The sequence below is a fragment of the Mytilus californianus genome, unplaced genomic scaffold (assembly GCF_021869535.1).
Source record: "Mytilus californianus isolate M0D057914Y unplaced genomic scaffold, xbMytCali1.0.p SCAF_7, whole genome shotgun sequence".
NCBI classification, from domain to species: domain Eukaryota; kingdom Metazoa; phylum Mollusca; class Bivalvia; order Mytilida; family Mytilidae; genus Mytilus; species Mytilus californianus.
The window spans coordinates 73560392-73587002 of NW_026262723.1; the positions used below are offsets into that span (position 1 = coordinate 73560392).

The following is a 26611-nucleotide window of genomic DNA, read 5'->3' on the forward strand; positions in this document are numbered from 1 at the left end:
ATTATGGGCCCAGTTTTCAAGTTGGTCCAAGATAGGGTCCAGTATTTAAACTTTTTTTGATTTCAACAAAAATTGAATATATGGGGTTCTTTGATATGCTGAATCTAAACATGTATTTAGATTTTTGATTATGGGCCCAGTTTTCAAGTTGGTCCAAGTTGGGGTCCAAAATTAAACTTTGTTTGATTTCAACAAAAATTGAATATATGAGGTTCTTTGATATGCTGAATCTAACCATGTATTTAGATTTTTTATTTGTGGGCCCCGCTATCAAATTGGTTCATATTGAGGTCAAAAGGGTCCAAAATTAAACTTTGTTTGATTTCATCAAAAATTGAATTATTGGGGTTTTTTGATATGCCAAATCTAACCGTTATTTTAGATTTTTAATTTGGGTCCCGTTTTTTAAATTGGTCTTCATTGAGGTCCAAAGGATCCAAAATTAAACTTAGTTTGATTTTAACAAAAATTAAATTCTTGCGGTTCTTTGATATGCTGAATCTAAACATGTGTTTAGATTTTTGATTATGGGCCCAGTTTTCAAGTTGGTCCAAGTTGGGGTCAAAAATTAAACTTTTTTTGATTTCAACAAAAATTGAATATATGGGGTTCTTTGATATGCTGAATCTAACCATGAATTTAGATTTTTTATTTGTGGGCCCCGCTATCAAATTGGTTCATATTGAGGTCAAAAGGGTCCAAAATTAAACTTTGTTTGATTTCATCAAAAATTGAATTATTGGGGTTCTTTGATATTCCAAATCTAACCGTGTATTTAGATTTTTAATTTTAAGTCCCGTTTTTTAAATTGGTCTACATTAAGGTCCAAAGGGTCCAAAATTAAACTTAGTTTGATTTTAGCAAAAATTGAATTCTTGGGGTTCTTTGATATGCTGAATCTATACATGTGTTTAGATTTTTGATTATGGGCCCAGTTTTCAAGTTTGTCCAAGTAGGGGTCCAAAATTAAACTTTGTTTGATTTTAACAAAAATTGAATATATGGGGTTCTTTGATATGCTGAATCTAACCATGTATTTTGATTTTGGACATTGGACCATAATAGGTAAATTAAAAAAATTCAAGTTCTTAGACCACATTCTTTCTGTGTCAGAAACCTATGCTGTGTCAAATATTTAATAACAATCCAAATTCAGAGCTGTATCAAGCTTGAATGTTGTGTCCATACTTGCCCCAACTGTTCAGGGTTCGACCTCTGCGGTCGTATCAAGCTGCGCCCCAGCGAAGCATTTTATTTGTGTTTTGCCTTATATCTTGAAAATTATAATAGATAGATAGAAACTTAAAGATCTACAATTAAGACACTATGGAGGAAATCGTTCGACGACTCCTTATTGGAGTTACAAATGTTTTGCCCTTTAATGACAATATTTACCATTTTTTTGGTGTTTTGTCTTATATGTTAAAAATTATAATAGATAAATAGACACTTTACATAACAAAAATTATCAACAAGGCAAGTTCTACTAACAAGTCAAATTTTGCTGATATAGTTAGTAGACTGTCACTCTTTATAGGAGTGATTGCCCTTAAATTATGATTGTTTTATCCTCTTTTGTGTTTTGAGCAAAAACTAGACAAGATAGAGGACACTAAACAGACTAAATGATTAGCAATAAAAGATCAACAAAACAGAGATTTTTGTCAAGAATTCTATTCTTGTCTACAATGTTGGAGAGTGTCCTTTGTTGAATATGCACATAGACCAAGGTGAGCGACACAGGCTCTTTAGAGCCTCTAGTTTTCTGTTAATGTAGCTGCTGACATTATGTCCTCACTGGCATTAATTTAATAACAATTATATCATCTCTAGTTTTGATTTAAGTGCAAAAGACCTTTCTTTTTGAGATGGACATGTTAATAATGAGGATTTGTTTTTATACGACCGCAAAAATTAAGAATTTTTTGGTCGTATATTGGTATGACGTTGGCGTCGTCGGCGTCATCCGGCGTCGGCGTCCGAAGACACATTGGTTTTCGCACTCTAACTTTAGTTTAAGTGAATAGATCTCAATGAAATTTTACCATAAGGTTCAATACCACAAAAGGAAGGTTGGGATTGATTTTGGGGTTATGGTACCAACAGTTGAGGAATTAGGGACCAAAAATAAGCATTTTTGTAACTTCCAGACATAACTTGTGTGTTAGTGTATGGATCTCTCTGACATTGTACCACAAGGTTCCATATCACAAAGGGAATGCTGGGATTGATTTTGGGGGTAATTGCCTCAAAATTTTAGGAATTAGGGGCCAAAAAAGGGGCAAATAACAAGCATTTTTCTAGTTTCATGATAATAACTTGTGTGTAAGTGTGTGGATCTTTCTGAAATCGAAGTACAAGATTCCATATCACAAAGAGAAAGCTGGAATTGAGTTTGGGGGTAATTGCCCAAAACGTTTAGGAATAAGGGGCCAAAAATAGCATTTTTCTAGTTTCTAGACAATAACTTGTGTTCAAGTGTATGGATCTCTCTGAAATTGTACTGCAAAGTACCATACCACAAAGGGAAGGCTGGGATTGATTTTGGGGGTAATTGCCTCAAAATTTTAGGAATTGGGGGCAAAAAAGGGGCATTTTTCTAGTTTCATGATAATAACTTGTGTGTAAGTGTATGGATCTTTATGAAATTGTACTACAAGGTTCCATATCACAAAAGGAAAGCTGGGTTTGAGTTTGGGGGTGATTGCTCTTAATGTTTAGGAATTTGGGGCCAAAATGGGCCTAAAAACAAGCATTTTTCTAGTTTCCAGACAATAACTTGTGTTCAAGTGTATGGATCTCTCTGAAATTGTACTGCAAGGTACCATACCACAAAGGGACGGCTGGGATTGAGTTTGGGGGTGATGAATCATAAGGGGGTTCAAAAAATTTAGGGGAGGGATTTTTTTTTTCTTTAAAATTTTCCATTTTAAATTGATTATTTCTGATTTATATATAAAAGCAAATAATAATGATATGGTGTGAATAGGTAAATTAAAATTTTTTAAGTTCTTAGACCACATTAATTCTGTGTCAGAAACCTATGCTGTGTCAAATATTAAATCACAATCCAAATTCAGTGCTGTATCAAGCTTGAATGTTGTGTCCATACTTACCCCAACTGTTCAGGGTTCGACCTCTGCGGTCGTATCAAGCTGCGCCCAGTGGAGCATTTTATTGAACAATGTTGTTATCCCTATGTTCAGTAGTGCTGATTAAATTCTCAATTAAAGGTTTGGGATATTCTATTTTTGAAAGTTCAATACATATCTTAACATATATATATCTCTGTCCAATTATTTTAAACATTTATGGATCTGAATCATGAGTGTCTCTCTCTCATACACACACACACAAAGTGTGTGTGTGTTCTCATAATATCATGTCTGTTTTTGGCTTAGTATAATTTGATGTTCTCTCTCAGTTGTGGGTGTTAGAGATTCTGTCCTGTCTGCGTTGAATTGACAGGGACAGGTCCCTGTCTGCATTTGTTTTGGTGCCAATAATGTTATCTCTGAGTTTGGGATAGTAGAGCTTCAATCCTGTCTCTGTTAAGTTGACATGATTACTGTCCTGTCTGTGTTTGACTTAGTTGAATTGATATCTTCTCTGTGTTTGGTGTTCTAGAGATTCCTTCTTGTCTGTGTTGAACTGACAGGAATAATGCACTGTTCTGTGTTTGGTTTGGTAGAGTCATTATTATCTTTAAGTTTGAATGGTAGAGATTCTGTCCTGTCTGTGTTTGGTTTGGAGGAGATAATGTTATCTCTATGTTTTGATTTGTAGATACTCTGCCCTGTCTGTGTTTGGTTAAGTAGATTTATGTTTTCTCTGGAGTTTTAAATGGTAAAGATTCTGTGCTATCTGTGTTTGATTTGATAGAGTTTTTGTTTTCTCTGAGTTTTCAATGGTAGAGATTCTGTCCTGTCTGTGTATGGTTTGGAAGCGTTAATGTTATCTCAAAAATTCAAATTCCAATTTAAAGGATATTCTGTCCTGTCTGTTTTTGGTTTAGTTAAGTTAAGGTTATCTCTATTTTTTTAATGGTTGATATTCTGTTCTGTCTTTGTTTGGTTTGGTGGAGTTATTGTTTTCTCTGAGTTTTCAATGGGGGATACTCTGTTCTGTTTGTGGTTGGTTTGGTAGAGTTAATGTACTGGTAATCATAAAATTTTGAATAGTAGAGATTCTGTCCTGTCTGTGTTTGGTTTGGTTAAGTTAATGTTATCTCTGTCTTTGAATGGAAGATATTCTGTCCTGTATGTGTATGGTTTGGTAGAATTAATGTTATCTCAAAATTTCAAATGGTAGAGATTCTGTCCTGTCTGTGTTTGGTTTAGTTAAGTTCCGTTCATTTTATCTCTATAATTTAATGGTAGATATTCCTTCCTGTCTGTGTTTGATTTGGTAGAGTTTTTGTTTTTTCTGAGTTTTGAATGGTTGATATTCAGTCCTATCTCTGTTTGGTCTGATAGAGTTAATGTTATCCCTATGTTTTGAATGGTAGATACTCTGTCTTGTCTGTTTTTGGTTTGGTAGAATTATACATTTTTCAGAGTTTTAAATGGTAGAAATTCTTTCCTGTCTGTGTTTGTTTTGGTAGAGTTAATGCTATCTCAAAATTTCAAATGGTAGAGATTCTGTCCTGTCTGTTTTTGGTTTGGTTAAGATAATGTTATCTCTATGTTTTGAATGATAGAGATTTTGTCCTGTCTTTGTTTGGTTTGGTAGAGTAATTGTTTTTTCTGAGTTTTGAATGGTTGAGATTCTGTCCTATCTGTGTTGGGTCTGATATAGTTAATGTTATTTCTGTCTTGTCTTTTTTTGGTTTGGTAGAGTTATTCTCTTTCCAAAGTTTTGAATGGTAGAGATTTTGTCCTGTCTGCTTTTGGTTTGGTTAATTTAATGTTATCTCTATGTTTTGAATGGTAGATTTTCTATCCTGTCTTTGTTTGCTTTGGTGGAGTTATTGTTTTCTTTGAGTTTGAATGGTAGATATTCTATCCTGTCTTTGTTTGCTTTGGTGGAGTTATTGTTTTCTCTTGAGTTTGAATGGTAGAGATTCTGTCCTGTCTATGTTTGGTTTAGAAGAGGCATTGTTATCTCTGAGTTTGAATGGTAGAGATGCTGACCTGTCTATGTTTGGTTTAGTAGAGTTATTGTTTTTTCTGAGTTTTTAAAGGTTGATATTCTGTCCTATCTGTGTTTGGTCTGATATAGTTAATGTTATTTCTATGTTTTGAATGGTAGATACTCTGTCTTGTCTTTTTTTTTGTTTGGTAGAGTTATAATCTTCTCTGAGTTTTAAATGGTAGAGATTTTGTCCTGTCTGTGTTTGTTTTGGTAGAGTAAATGTTATCTCAAAATTTCAAATGGTAGAGATTTTGTCTCATCTGTTTTTGGTTTGGTTTAGGTTAATGTTATCCCTATGTTTTGAATGGTAGAGATTCTGTCCTGTCTTTGTTTGGTTTGGTAGAGGTATTGCTTTCTCTGCATTTCAAATGTTACAAATTCTTTCCTTTCTGTGTTTGTTTTGGTAGAGTTAATGTTAACTCGAAAGTTCAAATGGTAGAGATTCTGTCCTGTCTGTTTTTGGTTTGGTTAAGTTAATGTTATCTCTTTGTTTTGAATGGTAGAGATTCTGTCCTGTCTGTTTTTGGTTTGGTTAAGTTAATGTTATCTCTTTGTTTTGAATGGTAGAGATTTTGTCCGGTCTTTTTTTGGTTTGGTAGAGTTATTGTTTTCTCTGAGTTTTGAATTGTAGAGATTCTGTCCTGTCTGTATTTGGTTTGGTTAAGTTAAGGTTATCTGTATGTTTTGAATGGTAGAGATTCTGTTCTGTCTTTGTTTCTTTTGGTAGAGTTAATGTTATCTCAAAATTTTGAATGGTAGAGATTTTGCCCCATATGTTTTTGTTTTGGTTAAGTAAATGTTATCCCTATGTTTTGAATGTTAGAGATTCTGTTCTGTCTGTGTTTGTTTTGGTAGAGTTAATGTTATCTCAAAATTTCAAATGGTAGAAATTCTGTCCTGTCTGTTTTTGGTCTGGTTAAGTTAATGTTATCTCTTTGTTTTGAATGGTAGAGATTCTGTCCTGTCTGTTTTTGGTTTGGTTAAATAAATGTTATCCCTATGTTTTGAATGGTAGAGATTCTGTTCTGTCTTTGTTTGGTTTGGTAAAGGTATTGTTTTCTCTGAGTTTTAAATGGTAGAAATTCTTTCCTGTCTGTGTTTGTTTTGGTAGAGTTAATGTTATCTCAAAATTTCAAATGGTAGAGATTCTGTCCTGTTTGTTTTTGGTCTGGTTAAGTTAATGTTATCTCTATGTTTTGAATGGTAAAGATTTTGTTCTGTCTCTGTTTGGTTTGGTAGAGTTATTGTTTTTTCTGAGTTTTGAATGGTTGAGATTCTGTCCTGTCTGTGTTTGGTCTGATATAGTAAATGTTAATTCTATGTTTTGAATGGTAGATACTCTGTCTTGTCTTTTTTTGGTTTGGTAGAGTTAATGTTATCTCAAAATTTCAAATGGTAGAGATTCTGTCCTGTCTGTTTTTGGTCTGGTTAAGTTAATGTTATCTCTTTGTTTTGAATGGTAGAGATTCTGTCCTGTCTGTTTTTGGTTTGGTTAAGTTAATGTTATCTCTTTGTTTTGAATGGTAGATATTTTGTCCGGTCTTTTTTTGGTTTGGTAGAGTTATTGTTTTCTCTGAGTTTTGAATTGTAGAGATTCTGTCCTGTCTGTATTTGGTTTGGTTAAGTTAAGGTTATCTGTATGTTTTGAAGGGTAGAGATTCTGTTCTGTCTTTGTTTCTTTTGGTAGAGTTAATGTTATCTCAAAATTTTGAATGGTAGAGATTTTGTCCCATATGTTTTTGGTTTGGTTAAATAAATGTTATCCCTATGTTTTGAATGGTAGAGATTCTGTTCTGTCTTTGTTTGGTTTGGTAAAGGTATTGTTTTCTCTGAGTTTTAAATGGTAGAAATTCTTTCATGTCTGTGTTTGTTTTGGTAGAGTTAATGTTATCTCAAAATTTCAAATGGTAGAGATTCTGTCCTGTCAGTTTTTGGTCTGGTTAAGTTAATGTTATCTCTATGTTTTGAATGGTAAAGATTTTGTTCTGTCTCTGTTTGGTTAGGTAGAGTTATTGTTTTTTCTGAGTTTTGAATGGTTGAGATTCTGTCCTGTCTGTGTTTGGTCTGATATAGTTAATGTTAATTCTATGTTTTGAATGGTAGATACTCTGTCTTGTCTTTTTTTGGTTTGGTAGAGTTATTCTTTTTTCAAAGTTTTGAATAGTAGAGATTTTGTCCTGTCTGCTTTTGGTTTGGTTAAGTTAAGGTTATCTCTATGTTTTGAATGGTAGAGATTCTGTCCTGTCTTTGTTTGGTTTGGTGGAGTTATTGTTTTCTCTGAGTTTTGAATTGTAGATATTCTGTCCTGTCATTTTTGTTTGTTTGGTAGAGTTATTGTTTTTTCTGAGTTTTGAATGGTTGAGATTCTGTCCTGTCTGTGTTTGGTTTGGTTAAGTTATTGTTATCTCTATCTTTGAATGGTAGATATTCTGTCCTGTCTGTATTTGGTTTGGTAGCGTAATTGTTATCTCTTATTTTGAATTCTAGAAAATCTGTCCTGTCTGTTATTGGTTTTGTTAAGTTAATGTTATTTCTTTGTTTTGAATTGTAGAAAATCTGTCCTGTCTGTTATTGGTTTGGTTAAGTTAGTGTTATTTCTATGTTTTGAATGGAAGAGATTCTGTCCTGTCTTTGTTTGGTTTGGTATAGCTATTGTTTTCTCTATGTTTTAAATGGTAGAAATTCTTTCCTGTCTGTGTTTGTTTTGGTAGAGTTAATGTTAACTCAAAATTTCGAATGGTAGTTAAGGTTATCTTTATGTTTTGAATGGAAGAGATTCTGTCCTGTCTCTGTTTCTATTTGTAGAGTTAATGTTATCTCAAAATATCGAATGGTAGAGATTCTGTCCTGTCTTTGTTTGGTTTAGTAGAGTTATTGTTTTTTCTGAGTTTTGAAAGGTTGACGTTCTGTCCTGTCTTTTTTGTTTGTTTGGTAAGGTTATTGTTTTTTCTGAGTTTTGAATGATTGAGATTCTGTCCCGTCTGTGTTTGGTTTGGTTAAGCTATTGTTATCTCTTATTTTGAATTGCAGAAAATCGGTCCTGTCTGTTATTGGTTTTGTTAAGTTAATTTTATTTCTATGTTTTGAATTGTAGAAAATCTGCCCTGTCTGTTTTTGGTTAAGTTAAGATGGTGTTATTTCTATGTTTTGAATGGAAGAGATTCGGTGCTGTCTGGGTTTGGTTTGGGAGAGTGATAGTTATCTCTTAATTTTGAATGGTAGAGTTTATTTCCTGTTTGTGTTAAATTTGGTAAAGTTATTGTTATCTCTTATATGAAATGGTAGATATTCTTTCCTGTCTGTGTTTGGTTTGGTAGAGTTATTGTTATCTCTTAATTTTGAATACGGTAGAGACTCTACTATAAAAATAAGAAAGATGTGGTATGATTGATAATTATATCCACCAGAGACCAAATGACGTAGCTTTCAGCAATTTGGTAGTGCGATATTATATTGACATTACAATCAAGGTGTGAAATACCTTTTTTCTTATTATGAAATTCATGCCTATATTTGTAAAAAAAAAAGACTTCTGACCAATTTTAGTCCAAATAATTATGACGTCTTGAAAGGCTATATTTTAATGTTTTGCTGTGACGCCTTCCTATACATAAAAAATAACATAGCCTTTTAAGACGTCATAATTATTTGGACTCGCTAGACCAATTTATGATAACTATATCCATGCTGTTGTTCAGTAATGAAAATGTCAAAATTATTGAAATCTGAGGCATCGCGGCAAAAGCGCGGAGAAATTTGCTCTCCAAATTAATGAATAAGCGAATGGGACTTCAAAAATTAAATCTCTATGGGTTTTGTCGAGGATATGTGCCCAAATGTTGCCAGGCAATTCATGGGAGAAAAGACAGAGATATTTGTTTTGAGAGGCTTAAAAGGTAGTTGATACAAATTATAATTTGAAAAGTTTACAGGCATGCAACAATCATCTTCCAAGACCAAAAATGTTTCTAGTTACCTCCATCCATGGTATTAGGGTCTGGGTGTGGTGTATCCTTCATTTCTTTATTCCGTATTTATTAACCCATTTTCTCTATTATTTATTATTTTTGCCCGTCATTCTCTATTCTTTATATTTTAACACCCCATTTTTCTCTATTCTTTATTTTTTTGTCCTTTATTCTTCACCTTTTGCTCATCATTCTATATTCTGTAAAACCCCGGCATTCAGACCCACTGTGCCCGCTGACAAGGACAAAAGTAAATTTTTTTACCGTTTATCGATTGTTGAAGGCCGTACAGTGACCTATAGTTGCTTCCATCCACGTCATTTGGTCTCTGGGGGATAATTTTCTCATTGGCAAACTTACCATATCTCCTTATTTGTAAATTCCGTCGTCGTTGCTTCACATTTAGTATAGAGTAAGACCTCGGGTTAAAGTATTTGGAACTTCGACATCCGTCGTCGTTGCTTCACATTTGATATAGACCTTGGGTTAAAAGCATTTGGAACATCCACAAAAAAATAAATTATCAAATCTCAATAAACTTATACAAATTTGCAGAGAGGCTTGTACCAGAACCAAAATTATGAATTTAAATTTCCAATCTTCCGTATTTTGACCGCTTTTTGTTGTTCGATTTACGTACAACTTTACCAAACTGAAATATAGACCCTAATAAAAAAAATAAAAAATATGTAGTATGTTTGCTAAGGAGACAAATATCCATAAGAGAAAAAAAAGTGCAGATATAAGTAACTATAGGTCGACGTACGGACTTCAACTATAAACAAACCCATTCCGCATTGTAAGAAAAAAGGCCCGACATGACAAAATATAAAACAATCCAAACGAGAAAACCGACCAGGGGCGGATCCAGGATTTTGGAAAGGGGGGGCGTATCATTAAATTTTTTGGACCTTTTTTGGCTAAAAAACCATAAAATAAGTGTAAAATGCATTTTATAGTTAACGTGTAGGGGTTGGACATTTTTGGTGCCGTATTCTCTCCATCAATTGTCTATTATAAAATGATTGGATGGATCCAAAGCTATGTACTAATTGATATATTTGATGTGGGATTTGTCAGTAAAAACTGGACAAGGAAAATTCTCGTTTGTTGTATGGTTAGTTAGCATAACCTCACAGATTTCTTGTTGTAAACAAGATATACGGCTATTCAATGAAATTTACAATACGACCGACACGAAGAAAGACAAACAAGCAATTTTTATCCAAATGTTTCACCCAAAAAGGGAAGTGAGGGGTTCCAAATCAACCAAAGGCTACGAATGAGTCGGAAATGACAATGAAGTTGTGAATGGCGTTCGACACATGGTGACATATTGGCCACACCCAGCAGGCAGGTTGCAGTCGGGCATTGAAAAAAGTATTCAGTATATCAGTTCGGCGAAACAGACATTCCGGTCAGATATGGGATTCACATGCAACCCCTCAAAAAAAAATACACCAGTTTTTTTATTAATCAGGTTCATTTTAATGCTAAATAATTCTGTTGAAAATATTTTTTTCTCATAGCAAAAAAGTGGACAAGATTATTGTTTTCAATCCAGATACGGCCAGAATTTTTGTTTAAGGCAAAAATCAGGGTCAGAATGTTTTCTCTAAAATATCTCAGACTGACCCCTCAAATCAAATGGTCCGTACCTTAGACTTAAAAATCTATATCTAGAGCTTACTGACTGGGGATCACTATTCAGCAATGTTATTAATGGGCTGGGGCGTGTGGGGTTAAACATGTTTTCGTACATGTAGGTAAATAATATTGCTGTGGAACTTTTTTTTTCATGAGAGTGTAATAGAGTATTACTTTCTGTTGGGTGGAATTGTGAAATAGAAGTCAATACGTTCAACTTCTTGCTCAATACTTTGTTGCTTTGAAGGCGTCATCCTCAGCCTAAGCAATGCGTTACTGTAATCTGAATTTCAAAATGTCTTAGTGACGTTTTTTTCGACGTACTGGTCAACTCCACCGTAGCGAATCACATGACTTTGACATAATCAATAATATATTACGGTAAATACGAGCGAAAAATATCTTTATAAGTAAAGAATTGTCGCATAAAAATTAAATACACGGGAAATGGCAAAATTCACAAAGTCTATTCTGATTAATCATTAAAAAAAAAAAAAAAAAAAAGTGCAAACAAAAGGGGGGGGGGGGGCGTACGCCCTCTACGCCCCCCTCTGGATCCGCCACTGCCGACGGCATAATCTTATACCAGAACAATTTATATAAAAACGAAAAACAAATGACAGACAGCAACCAACGACAACCACTCAGTGATTTTATAATAAATAAATCATGTTCGCCACTAATGAAATATCAAGTACACATCCAACGTCATGAACAGACAAGAAGGCCACCAGGGCTATTGTCATCACTTCCCGTCCGTCCGTCCGTGTGTTCGAGGTAAATTTTACACACGTTCATCTCAGTTTGCAATATTGTGTCAATAATAACTCATCTAGAAAGAACTCGTGATCATTCATGAAAGGCCCTTGACAAACAATTTTCATTTATTTCCGAATTTATGAAAAGCATGACGATGGACGACAAACAGCGCCGGATGTCAACCGAATTTTGAAGAAATCAGTCAAGCATGGTCCTTTGTAGAACATCCCTCATTTTGTTCATATCGTATCAACACTCTGACATAATTGACCCGACAATGAGAGGCGTTCCTTATATTTTTAATAAACCGTCTCATTTGTACAGTTCCTGACATGACTAGGCATTGGTCCGTTATATTTCATTTGAATGGACATCTTCGACAGGCAAGGGTTACGATCCGATACATTTTTCGTTATCAGAATTAAACTGTAATAATTTGATTCATTCTTATCTGCCTTTGTCCCCATTTAACAATATTGTTTTTATTTTTTCGTTTCGTTTCGTTGATTCCCTTTTCGTTTTGGTTTGTGTCTTTTTGTTTCGTTTTTGTTTTGTTTTTGTTTCGTTTCGTACTTTATTGCCCCCTCCCCGAACAGACTATTACTTAAACTTAACCAAGAGTTTGTTTTCCGTTCAGTATATGCTCACTGAGATTGTTTTTGCTTTGTTTTACTGCATGTAAAGGTTTATTGATTCTCCTTAAGCATTTTCTACCCCCTCCTAAATGATATTATCATTCCCAATTTGACTAAAACTTTTAAAAAATGGCACAGTCACTTCGTGTTTTCACTTACGTTTTTCATAGTTGAAATTCAATGTTCGAAATACGTATAACGCTTAAAAGTCTTTTCAACCTGGTCCTTTTGGTCTATGGTGGGTAGTTGTCTCATTGGCAATCATATCTAAATTTGTTAAATTGTCTGGACGTTTTGTTGCCTGAATTCTACCCCTGATCTTAAAAGAACTATATAAGAGGTTAGAATAGTAGGGTGTTGGGTATGTAAATGTACGGCCAAAATAGTGAAAAATTTGTGTTTGATGCGCAAAAAAGAGGCGAAATATACCAAAAGGATATCCAACACACATAAGTCGAAAACGAACTTTCAATGCAATGAAACAAATCAAACAAGAGGCTCCTAAGAGCCTGCATGAATCGCTCACCTGATTTTTTCTATTAATGCGCGTTTAATCACGCCTTTAAAAAAAATTCTCTCTATCTATCATAGTTTCTGCAAAAAAAACTAAAAACAAAAATGGTAAAATTATCTTTCAAGGCAATAACTCCTTTAATGGATCAATTGATAATTTCTGAACATTTCCTGTTTAAATTTTTTTTCCAAAAACTGAGAAATTTAATAAAAAATATTATTATTTCAGGGGCAATAACTCCAAATTTAAGACTGTTTTGGTTTTTGAGATTTAAGCCAAAAACTGCATTTCATTTCTATGTTCTATTTTTAGCCATGGTGGCCATGTAATTTGACTGACCGGAATAAAAAACCACAATCGTCATACTAAATACCATAAGGAGCATTCACCCCAATATAGAAATAAGGAGATTTGGTATGATGATGGCCAATGAGACAACTACCCGGCAAAGTTCAAATGAAGTTGATGTAAGCAATTATAGGTAACCAAGTTTGGTTGAAATTAGTGAATAAGTTTCAGAGGAGGAAATCTTTTAAAAAGTCTACGACGACGACTACGGAAGACGACGACGGATCACGACGGACGCCAAGTGATAGCAATAGCTCACATGGTCCTTTGGGCCTGGTAAGCTAAAAAATTCGTAAGGGTTCCGCGGAACCCAGTGTCTCGCCTACTTTTGCTGTTAGTCGCAGGCTCAACAAAAATGGGGAAAAAATTATTAAAAATTTTACTCTAGATACTATCTTTTGATTGTAAGAAGTTCTGTTCAAGTTTGGTAAAAATCGAAGAAGGTTTATGAATCTAATAAATGTTTTAAAAACTTTAACTGCAGACTGTACGTTATGTTAACTGGAATAAAACTAAGTCCATTTATAAGTAATATACGGAAAAACAGGAAATAAATTTTTACAAAATTTCCTTTTAGATACTAGCTTTTGATCATAAACAAGCTTCTGTCCAAGTTTGGTACAAATCCAGGATAGTTTAAGAAAGATATTAAAATTTGAAAAACTTTAACCACAGAGTGAATGTTATGTTAACTGGCAGAAAAACTAAGTCCAGATATGAGTAAAATACGGATAAACAGGATTTTTTTTTTACAAAATTTACTTCTGGATACTATCTTATGATCATAAACAAGCTTCTGTTCAAGTTTGGTTGAAATGCAGGATAGTTTAGGAAAGTTATTTTAATTTCAAAAACTTTAACCACAGAGTGAATATTTGTGGACGCCGCCGACGACGCCGTACGACGACGACGACGGAATGTAGGATCGCTATGTCTCGCTTTTGCGACAAAAGTCGCAGGCTCGACAAAAACGACCAAATGACAAATATAAATAAGGAAAAGTGGTATGAGTGCCAATGAGACAACTATCCATCCAAGTCACAATGTGTAAAAAGTAAACAATTAAAGGTCAAAGTACGGTCTTCAACACGGAGCCTTGGCTCACACCGAACATCAATTTATAAAGCGCCCCAAAATGACTAGTGTAAAACAATTCAAACAGGAAAACCAACGGTCTAATCTATATAAAAAAAACGAGAAATGAGAAACACTTAAAAACCACACCAACAAAAGACAACCACTGAACAACAGGCTCCTGACTTAGGACAGGTGCATAAAAATGCAGCGGGTTTAAACGTTTTAACAGGCACCTTCACCCTAACCTGAAACAGTGGTGTAACATTACAACATAAAAAGACACACAACATTATACAAAACACAACTTAGAAAACTTTAGACTTAGTAACACGACTCCCACCTGAAAAAGCTCGGAAGGGTAAGCAGATCCTGCTCCACATGTGTCACCCGTCGAGTTGCACTTGTAGTACAAACCCAGTGAAGAGTCGATATCGGTAGGTCACATTCGAGGAAAAGAGAACTGGATTGTGAGCAGGTTACGACATTTGGGACATATCCGTCGTCATTTGTGAAACAGATATTCCATAACTGTCAACAAACTCGTGATGATACCTGTATATATATAACTGTAAAGATGATTCAAACTATGTATCGTATAATTATCTTTACGTGGTGTTTCCTTTGACGTCCGCTTTATATTCAAATGCTTTCCAAGACGTCCGCATTTAATCGACTATATCACCTGAAGCAAGACTTTTTTTGTCAGAATACGCATATTTCCTACAGAGTGGAATTTAGAACTAAGGGGTCAGCGTCAGTGGAAAAATGTAACGACTTTAGTTACGCATCTTGCTTCCAAGAGAGAAAAAACTGCTCCCTCAATTTAATCCTATAAAAATTGGAATACCGATATTTAGATTGACTTGGTATGTATCAAATATATTTACTATTCCCGGTTAATCGTAGGAAAATCTGAGATTACTATAACAGCTAGTTTTGTAATCTCAGGAAATAAACAAGACGAAAGAGGTGCTGAAGTAAATCAATAACGGTATCCAATATAGGAGGCCTGGGTTTAGGAGCTGATCTATTATAACTTGTAAATTTAATGGATGTTGCTATTGTTTACACATTATGCAGTTTATTTTTGACACTATTGTAACACTAAAATTTCTAAACTTCAAAATTTATCATGAAAATGAACCGGCGAAATATTGTATCCCTTAAAAATTACTATACTCACAAAACTAGAAAAATTCAATGATTCCTTTCTAAATAAAATATTAACTTAAAATATCGGCCTGAAAACGTGGATCTAGTCTCCTATATAAGACTAGTTGGATCACATACCTCAGATGCCTCTGTGAACGAGGTCTTGAATTTGAATAAAACTTGACCAGAGACACATACATTTTGTTAAATAAATATAAAAAAAAACAAATACTTTGTTTGCCAACCACGGCGCCCAAAATGATCAAACTTGCATGAGCAGAATAATTACAATATATAATTTTTCAAACATAATATATGAGGGTCATATATATATATATAAAATAATATGTGTCCTCTAAGTCTTCCATTGGACATTTTTCAGATTCTATACTGTAGCTAAATGTCATTTATTACATTTACTGTTGAATTACTCCTCAACACACGAATACCTTTGATCACCTTTGTTCTTCCTTGTCAAATGTTGTTTTAAATTTTTATTTTATTTAGGACAAGAAATTAATCAATACTTGAAATCAATCATGTACCATATTCAAATAATACATTTAAATAACAACCAATCGTATCTATAAATCCATTTTTATATTTAGCAATCCTTTAAGTGTACGCAACTAGTCCCAAAACAAAACAATCTGCTGCTGGAGAAACGGTTCTCCATAGCACTGTTTACATAGTCACTATGGGATTGTGTTATTGTTGTGGTTTTTACTGCTGAATCATCAGAAACGTAGAAGGTTGATTGAGTTCGTGCTGAGTCATCAATTTGAACATTTCACATAGCCAATCAGAATTCTTCCCGAGAGGCGCAAAAATACGCACCGCTCCGAGAATTGCCGAGTCGCAAAATAATACGTAGAAACCAAAATAAACGCATTTTACAGAATTTGGAGATTTTATACTTGGATTTAGGTGACCCAGTTATTCCGAAAAGGACAGTTTAATATTAATTAACCTGATAAGTGTTGACAGATAAAGGAAAATGAGTAAAAAGGTAAGATTTTTTTATAATTTCAACCACGATGTGTAAAGTTGTACTATGGCGTGGCCTTGTTTATGTTTTGTTTACATCTGGAATACACGTTTCTTGCTTTCTGTGAATTAGTTTTACATGTAAAAGGTTACATTTTGATGTAAAAATGATATTGAATCAGTTTTTAAATACATATATTTGGTGATATTGTTATATTTGACAGATTTTAGAACTGCTGAGTTGTTTGTTGTTGAAGACCACGTGATATGTTCGTCCCCATTGATTATTGCGCAGATCGTCTTTGTGTATTGAGCTTATGCAATTGTAAATTTTAATGACATAACCACTGTCCTTAGATTTTGTTCTCGTTCTATAGATTAAATCTATAACATTTACCTAAAGTATAAAAAGAAATTATACCAGTACATAAAGGTACATGCCAAATATGATTATTAGAAAATAGTAAACATTGTTAGGGCAATAGCCAATACCTGGAATTTGACCTAAATGTCACATGTGTTTAAAATGATGAGCTTTCACTTTTATGTCTTCTTTGGAAATTCATCAGATTTTCAGCATTATAGAATAACATTATTGTATTTCAACCAAAAAGACACATGTACATGTACAAATACAGTTAAAAGCTTTAAGTCCAACTCATGATTTATCATCATTTGTACAAAATTGCAATAAGATGTACATTTGTAATATCCTGGATGTAATATAGCCTTGTTGATTGAGTTACAGGTTGGTTTAGAATCAGAATAGTTACAAAGAGGATGATTTACAGAAGTTGAGATTGAAGTATTTCACTTTCACAAATCTTATCACTACTGTATTATAATGAAAAAGAGTTTTCTGAGAAAAATAAAATTTGAAAATTCATGTACATTACAAGAAAAAAATATAATAGTTTAGCTGGTTGAAATTTGTAAGATTTTGGTAAATAAAAGATATCTTTATATTGATTTGTAAAAAATGTTTCAGCTGAATCAGTAAAAAAAAATTCATTAGTCATCTAAAAAGATGAGTGAGTAATACCTATATATTGATTTTATTTAATCGTCTTTTTCTCAGTATACTGTACAGATAACAGAAACAGGATCTAGCAATTTGGAGTGATTAGACAATATACATTTGTACATTTAGTAATAGACCTTTTACCTACATATACATTATAAACTGCTGTAGAACATTTGTACATGATCATGTGCTTATTAAAATTTATTTTTATCAGGAAAGATTATTTAAGATATCAGTTTTATATAATAGATAACCACAATTATCATTTACTTCTAACTATAAAGCTACCTGAAATGAAAAATTTAGAAGATGTGTACGATTACTTGTTCATTCATTACCATGTGATCAGGTTATTTACAGAAATAATGTTGTTTTGGCATGTGATCACATTATAGGTAGACTGCATTGTGTTTTGGCAATGGAAAGTTGACTGCTGTTAAAGAATAAAAAACAAGGACATTCATTACCCATTGTTTATGACTTGTCAGTCCTGATGTTAAAGTTTGGGTCAAATCTTTTCTTATATTTTATATGATTTGCTTAATTAGGAATCCTTTACCATGATTAGTTTCAAGTCCTTCTGGTACATGTGGTAGTGAGTTTTGATGCAGGTTATTTTTGTTAACAACGCAGTAGCTTTAATTCATGTTAAACATTCAAAACATGTAAATTGTATACATTATTTACTATCCACAGTGCCTGAAAAATCAAAATACATTTTGTGTACATGTAGTTAAAGATTAATTAGAATTGAACACCTTGTTCTTGAATTGGGGTATAGTGATGTGTAAAGTAGACCAATTCACTTTGGACTTTAATATATTTTGTGTGAATTGGCCCAGTTTTACACATTCATAAACTCGGGGGATAAAAATTGCTTACCAGTAATTCATTATTAAATTAGGTGAGAAAATTAGAGAATAATCTATAAATGTAAGTTTATAGTTGTAATCTGATATTGGACACTGCTCTATCTATGTCTGCTGTATGACATGACTCTGCATTTGATAAATTTGTTGTAATGGGATCACATTTTGGTGCAATGGGATCACATTTGCATAAAAATTTGTGAGTTTTGCTCAAGTCCCCTATGAGATTAATTGCAATTTTCTGGGCTGGAAAAAAAATCCAAGTCTAAAAACAGTTCAAGTAACATGCACATGTAGTCAAATGTTGAGGAATACCTTTGAAGAATCAAAAAGGGACCTAAATGGTCTTGGAATATGAGGTGTTGCAGTTCTACAGACACAGAACATGCTTGTTTACAATATCCCCATTCAAGTTCCTGAAGTTCATGGTCTTTAAGTTAGACCAACTCTGAGAAAAATTGTATTATCTCATCTTATTTACACCATCGAAGGGGTATTAATATTAAAGGAATTCACAATGTATATCACATCTTATTTACACCTTTGGAAGGGTAAATGTATTTATGGTCAAGGAACTGTAATAAAGATACTGTGTGAACAAAACTACTGACACATATGATAGTGATAATTAGCCATCGATACATGAATAAGGATCTACATACTTTGTTTTCCAACCAATTATGGGAATACAAATTCTACAATATATTTGTGCTTGGAGTTTACCTTTCCTTTAAATGAAGTTTATTGTTATTTGCTTAGATCAGGTCAATTGTTTTCTCTTTTGCATCGTTTCACCTGGGCTTTTACAGATATTAGCTTTATATGTACTAAATCAATTTTCTCATTGTTGTCAGAAGGCCATACTGTTCCCTGAAACTACTCCATCTTTTCTGGACCAAATGTCCAGTGAACTCAGAAGACCTTGGGAATCACTGACTATGTGATGTTACCAAAGAAATGTCCAAAATTAATGGTTAACAGTACTAGTATAGGCAGTATGATTTCTATTGCATGGTAAAGTTTTTCTTGGTTCAGTCAGTTTGATGTGATGTCACAGTGTATTATGTGTTTGAGTTCTTTATCACAGAAAACATCAGGACAAGGTGAGCTCTGCTCCTCCATTCTTAATTGACCGGAATTATTAGTTTTCCTGTGAAAGGTCTTTTTTTCCTCTAGTACACTAGTACTGGCTTCCTGCACCTGGCTGCCATGATATAGCCAAGTGTGGAGAAAATCACATGAATGACATCAATCAATCAATAGGTTGGTGTTTGTTTTAGGTTAGGATTATAATTTAGAGTCAGGCATGGGTTAGAGTTAGTTTAATGAAGCCCTTTATCATGGCTATATGGGTTGGGTCCACTTATAATTACAGTTCAAGTAAATGAAGGCCTTAAAGCCCAAAATTATTTTAGTCCCCTACTGACGAAGTCGAAGGGGACTTTAGGTTTGCACTGTCTGTCTGTCCGTCAGTCAGTCCGGCAAATCAGTTTTCCACACATTTTTCTTCATGCTTGAAGATATTGATTTGGCATTTGGCGTATTGTTTAATCATGACAAGTTTCAGATCAAGTTCGAATTTTGTTCTGGTCTGATAATGAGTTATGGTCCTTGAACTTAGAAAATTCACACAAATAATCAGTTTTCCGCACTTTTTTTGGTCACGCTTGGATATTGATATTGATGATTGGATAATAGTTTTATCATGACAAGTTCAGATCAAGTTCGAATTTTGTTCTGGTCTAATGATTTTGTGCAGAGTTATGGTCCTTGGACTTAGAAAATTCACTCAAATAAATTCACTCAAATAATCAGTTTTTCTCACTTTTTTTCGTCATGCTTGAAGATATTGACTTGATAATTGGGATATAGTTTTATCATGACAAGTTACAGATCAAGTTCGAATTTTGTTCTGGTTTGATGATTTTGTGCAGAGTTATGGTGCTTGGACAGAAAATTCTCTCAAATAATCAATTTTCCACATTTTTTTTCGTCATGCTTGAAGATATTGACTTGATATTTGTTATTTAGTTATGCCATGACAAGTTATAGATCAAGTTAGCATTTTGTTCCAGTGCAATGAATTTTTTACCGGTAGGGGACTATGTATTGCCAGGCAATACTCACAGAATACCTGTTTACATTATTGGTACACTGGTTCTCTCGCACCTTCAAATATATAAGCAAGGACTTTGATACAAGTGAATATTTTGTATGTTCAATCTAATAGGTTTTCTATTATTTTCAGATCTTTCTGTCGCAGTGCAAGTCCGATGCAGCTGCAGCTTTGGCTGCATGTAGCCCACCTTCTCGTCCTAGCAGAAGCAGCACACCTACAGCACCCATCTCGGACAATGAGCTAGTTGCCATGACGGTCAAAGAGCTGAATAAATTACTTAAAGGCTTAAATAAAGATGAGATTATCAAGTTGAAGCAGAGACGTAGAACGTTAAAAAATCGTGGATATGCTGCAAATTGTAGAGAAAAGAGGATGACACAGAAAGAAATTCTTGAAGGTGAAAAAGATGGTTTGAGAGCGGAGGTTGAACGTTTACAGCGTGAAAATGATGTGGTTAAACTGGAATTAAATTCACTGAAAAACAAATATGATGCTTTACAGAGATTTGCAGAGGTGAATAGGATCCGTGTTTTATCACCACCCATTATGTACTCAACTGGTTTCCCACATATCGTCAAAGCGGAACCAAGTCTTGGGTAACCCAAGTTGAACATTCCTTATCATTCACCTGTACATAACATTTCTGTTTCATTAATTTATTACAAGTGTTAATATCAACACGAACTTGACAATTTCCAGATTGAAGATTGCTGGTTGCTCATTTGCCTTACAAGGTTTAAAATGTGTTCAGATTTTTTGTAATTTTGTATTGTATGTAAATTGTAAGGGTCATTGACTAAAGGAGTTGTGTAATGCTGTTACATAAACTTGGACAAAGTCTTACAAGAAACTGATCATTCAACTTTTGCATGATAGTTGACTTTCGGCAAATATTTATAAATCATCAGGTGACTATGTCACATGAAGCCCTAGATACTCCCACTTACTACATGTAGTAAACAAATGTTTATTTTTAGTTATGTTAATGCAGCAGCGCTAAATTGATTACAAGTGAAGAAGTTCATTGACAAGGAAATGAAAAACAAACAAAATATTAGTCATTTGAAAATTAAAACACAAATCATGCACTGGTACTTAAAAACATTTCATGATTTTCCAACTTTTATATTTACAAGATTTGCTGTAGTAATAAAGGAGATATTAAGGTTAATGATCAGTTTCTGTATTTTGACTGATTTTTATGGTGCTGTAGTATTAGTGGCAAGTAATTTTTGCACAAATTGCACATGTCTGGTCATATGGAAAATGTTTTATTTATTTATGATGTTTCAAAGGTTGTGACTTGTTATAGGTGCAACTATTTACCTATGAATGAAGAAGATAGGGATATTTTTAGAACAGATGCACACATTTGAGGTGGAAATTTTAAGTATGACTAACTGTTCAAAAGAAAATTATTTTATCCTTTGAGCATTTTTTTAAAATGACTTCTTGAGATCAGTAGGAAGTTGCGCAATATTTTTTATTACTGAAGTGGGATAACATTCATTTTGATGTGTGCGGAAGTTCTAATTAGTTATCCATATGATGACTTCCATTCCTAGGTTGCCTTGCAATAGTTTTTTTTTATTACACCTGGGCATTTTATTTCATTCCTTACAGTTCAAAATCTTTATGAGAAGCCTTGTGGGAAAATATCTTTGTATGTACATGTAAAACCTGTTTTACCTGAAAACTACTTTCAAATTTATAATTGTTAAAAACAAAATTGTTCTTGCCAAACCTATATTTCTTACAAATTTTTGTGGTTACAGAAAAGTTTTAAAAGGCAGTAGGTTTGGACAACAAGAAAGAGTAATAAGAAATTGAGGAAAAGGTTACATTCCAATGACCCAACAATTATGTGATTGATTTTATGTGTTGATGTATTGAATTATCAGTGATTGCTCTGGGGTACCATGTCAAATTATCCTAGTTCAGTTATTTAATTTTAAATTTAATTTATTTCAATTAACAAATATTGAAATTGTATGAGGTAACCAGAGCAGTCTGATAGAATTTATGACAAAGTTATCAGATGTGGTTTATGAAAGATCAGAATCTAACTCCCAGATATTCATGGGATTGTGTAAGATATTGACCATGTAATTGTATATGAACTTGATAAACTTTTATAAGGTGTGCTGCCTCAAAACTCATAGGAGAAAGATCATTATGTGAGAGTACAGTGCAAATATATTTTTAGACTTTTTAGTCCGCTTACAGTACAATGATCAATTTGTAAGTGCAGTCATTTAAAAAAAAAAAACAATTTCATGCCAAGACATTGTTACACAGTGTTTAAATTTAGGACATTTGTCAACGTTTAGTTAGAAAATCCTGACCAACAAGGAAGGAGAAAACGAAAATGGACTTCCTGAATTAGTTATTTTTGTGACATAGTCATTGTAGTAAACAAACAAATATTACGTCAATACCACCACTCTGAGCTTTATTTTTTGTACAATATAAATCACAATGCCGTCCAATAAGTAGTTGTATATATATTTAGACGTTGTATTACTGTATGAATTTCTGTATTGTTTGATTGACAAGTTATAACTAAGACAGGTGCTTTTTACGTCTTTTTCAGATCTTCCCAATACACTTCAGAACTTAATAAGATGGGATCATACAAATAATGCAGTTTGAAAATTTAATTGATATTGATTTATGTAAAACAAAATTTAAGTACAAAGCCAATTTAAAAAGGTATATTAAAATAAAAAAAAAATTGTTTGAACTTTCAGGCTTCAATTATACCTTCAAAAGTTTTCGTTTAATTAGTTAAATTTATCACATTTGAAGGAGTACAAAAAACAGAGCTTAAATAAGTACATGATCTCATTTTATGACGTGTTTTGGGTGGATCATAGTTTGTGGTTATTAAAACTACTTCACACTAGGATACCACTATTGATGACATTTTTACCTTTAAATTGCTTTAACATGCTTTATCAAGTATTGTTAAAATATACCCAACCTATATACTTAAGAAAAATCACTGAAGCCTGTCAAACCAGGAGAATTTCCTGTTGACATATTTTTTGTCAGCTCAGCAAAAATTTTATTGCTTATAGTGCAACATTAGGATTTATAACAAAGTGTGAATTCAGCACTTTGTGATTTATTTCTAATTTATATGTTCAAATACATATTCTTTTTAGATCAGAAACATAAATATTATCAGACTAGTTAAAATGTTCTGTTGCAATTGATTAAAATTTGTAAGGTTGAGTAATTGTGGTATGATAGATCAGTTGTTGCCACATCTCACTATTGTCAAAGTAACATACTGCACAACCTGTTACCAGTACGTGGCTGGTCATATTTAGTTAATGAAAAAAGTATAATGTAACAAATGTTTTAATGTTTTACAAAAAATACATTTATATGAATTTTTTTGAAAAAGAAACTTGAAATCTTGCAAAGACACTAAGTAACAAAAAGTTATGTAATATTAAAAGTAACAAAAGTAGGCTTTGGGTCATGCACATTTCAGAATTGATTTTAGGTACGAAAATGAAAAGTATGTATGGGCTTAATTGGAGTGAAGGAAAAAAGATGAACAATCCCTGGTCAAGAGAAAAATATTGTTTCTCATTGGTATTTAATATATCAAACCTTCAATATTGGTATTTTTAACTTGTTCATTGAAGGTAACTTATTAAGGCATATGAAATAGATTACAGGTAAATAAATCAATAGTGACCTGTTTACCTAGACAGGTATACAAAACGCTACCTTTTGATCCATTTCCTGGTGTTGTGAAACATGTTATATATTTATGCAGACTAAACAAGTTTTTATAAGCCACAGTAGCTTTCTTAAACAGTCAAAATACAAATATGCACATGAAAAAATCTCTCCTATGCTGATCAAATATAAAAAAATGATGAATAGATCATTTTTCCTACTTTTAGAGGTTCAAATAGGCAATATTTTTTTCAAGTACATGTTACATTAAACCATTTTCCAAATGCTGCTGTTTTAAAAATAAAATAAGAAAAAGGACAGTTTAACATTTTTTTGAATACTGCTTTCAAATTTTAATCAAAAGACCCATATTGAAAATATGAAGAACAAAAAGTACCTCAAAACTAAGATATGTACTTACAACATGTATGACATGTATGGATGTGAAATATGTTTATATAAAACTATGCCGTCAAGAAAAGATTAAGGTACCACCCTGAATTTTACAGAATAATAAAAGTGCTAGAATGTTTCTCAAAGGTGAAAATTCAAAGTTCATTTATAGATTCATGATTTGAATGCCACATATTTCTATTTGATGTGGTTTTATATGCTACAAAACTTATTTCTAATGAATGTACTATGCAGTGATGTAGAAATCCAATTAAAGTGTTAAGTGGCCTCAAAATTATAAGTAGACCAGATGGTAGCTTTACAAACAACCAGTACATATGCACTGAGTTAAAGATAATCCAATTGAGTTGATATATCACTGCTTAGATGATTGAACTTGTGGTCATGACAGATTGTGTTCAGTTGAGATGGTTCTTTTTGCATTTAATTTGCAGAGGGGATTGAGGTTTATATGGACGGGATGCAATATTGTTGTTTATTATTTATATTTATGAATGTATTGTAAGTGTTTATGAGTTCATGGGGCAGCTAATGGATCTTTTGTTTTGTATATTAAATCTTTAATTCATTGTACTTTCCATTTTTTTATTTCAAAGAATAAACGGGTATTGAAGACCTTTAATGAAAATGTCAACAATGCTTATCTACCTTGGTATTACAAGCAAGTCCTTACTTGAGTGCATTCTTGGTAATATTTTCAAGGTACCGTAGGTCAACAATATCCTATTTAAAGGATATTAAACTAATCGTGTAATGTTATTTTCATTTTAAGGTATAAACCTTGACATTTACCAATAAGTTCTGAAAGGCAAATTAATAAAAAGATTTTCAGACATCTTTCAAGTTCAACTGAGGCAAATTTTTTGTGTGTTATATATTTGCGGGAATTGAAAAAAATATTTACATACATATTTGTTTATAAAGTATATCTTTAAAAATTTCCTTTCAAAGCTTTGTGAAACAGAATGATAAAGAATTTTTCATGTAACTTTAGGAAGGGAAAAGATAACATTGTGTGTGATATAGATGGTTTATTCTTTGAAATATATTGTACAAATGTTCAGTCATACTACACATGTACTATATAACTTGATGTAAATTTATGCATTGAATCATTTGGATATTGTAGTGCTATCTCTTTGATCTTCTGAGTGCTGTGATTAAGTAACATTTCCATGTATGTTTTACTTATGTTTTTTTCTTGTACTTGTTTTTAATTACAAAATAATTTGAAAATGATTGATGGATGTATGTTTCAGAGTAAATTATTCAATGCTACATGTAATGGAAAAAAAAATCATGTAAATACATGTATGTAATACAGGTTGAAATAATAGACAAATTAATGTTGATTTCTAAATTTTTGTGCAAAAATTGATTTGAAATAATGTATTTGAAACACTGTTTTTTTTTATTTGCCAAAATTTGTGTGAAATTTCGATCACATTGTGTTTATATTTTACATGCAAATTCAGTTATTGAATGAATATGTACATCAAATTGCATTTAATAAAAACAAAATTTCTCAAAGATCATTTGAGCTGTATACTGGCCCTAAGGTAAATGTTGCAGTAGCTTATAGGTTATATAAGGAGTAAAATACAAAGAGCAGTACATTTTCCTTGACATAACTTTGTTTTTCCATGTCTATTTTGGAAGAGGTTAGAAAGGATTACAGGAAAATCTGTTTCATTTTTGTCTTGTCTGTGATGAGTATATAAATAAGAAGATATGGTATAATTGACAATGGGTCAACTATCTACCAGAATTCAAATAAAGTTGATGTAAGCAATTGCACGCCACTATACGGTCTTCAACAATGAGAAAAGCCCATACTGTATAGGAGGCAATAAAGGCCCTGACATGAAATATGTGTAGTTAAGTTTATATGGCTGTGGCACCAATAGTGTAAACTATTTATAGAAAGCTTTTAGAAGATACAAGAGCTGGATAATTCATGTTTTGTACATACACATTTATAGGAAGAGGGAAAAACCAATAATATTCCTGTTAAAATATACTGATGAGAAATACCCAGTGAATAAGGATCACACAGGAGCAGATTGATAAATGTCTTACCTAAACTTTAGAAATCCCAAATTCATAAACCATTAGTTATGTAAATTCTCTAACCTATAAACTTTACCAATTGTGATACACTGTTTTGCAGGACAAAGAATATGAGACAGTTACCTGTAACAACAACAGACATTGAAAATTAACATACAACATACAACACTGAAAACTAAATTAAAACCAACACAAACTC

At 32.7% G+C, this 26611-nt stretch overlaps 2 protein-coding genes across 2 annotated transcripts in view; one reads left to right on the top strand and one right to left on the bottom strand.

Moving 5' to 3' along the window:
• LOC127709252 (coiled-coil domain-containing protein 137-like) overlaps window positions 1–15448 on the bottom strand; it is a 57713-nt gene extending 42265 nt beyond the window's left edge. The window contains exon 1 of the mRNA XM_052214679.1: window positions 15372–15448. Within this exon, the coding sequence (XP_052070639.1) occupies window positions 15372–15433 (62 nt within the window). The 5' untranslated portion in view covers window positions 15434–15448. The remainder of the gene's footprint in view (window positions 1–15371) is intronic.
• A 589-nt stretch (window positions 15449–16037) lies between these two features.
• On the top strand, window positions 16038–25872 carry LOC127709261 (transcription factor MafK-like). Its single transcript, XM_052214690.1, has 2 exons — window positions 16038–16242; window positions 20362–25872. Exons 1-2 carry the CDS (start codon window positions 16231–16233, stop codon window positions 20830–20832), a joined length of 483 nt encoding a protein of 160 aa, XP_052070650.1. The 5' UTR covers window positions 16038–16230; the 3' UTR covers window positions 20833–25872.
• Window positions 25873–26611: the final 739 nt, after the last annotated feature.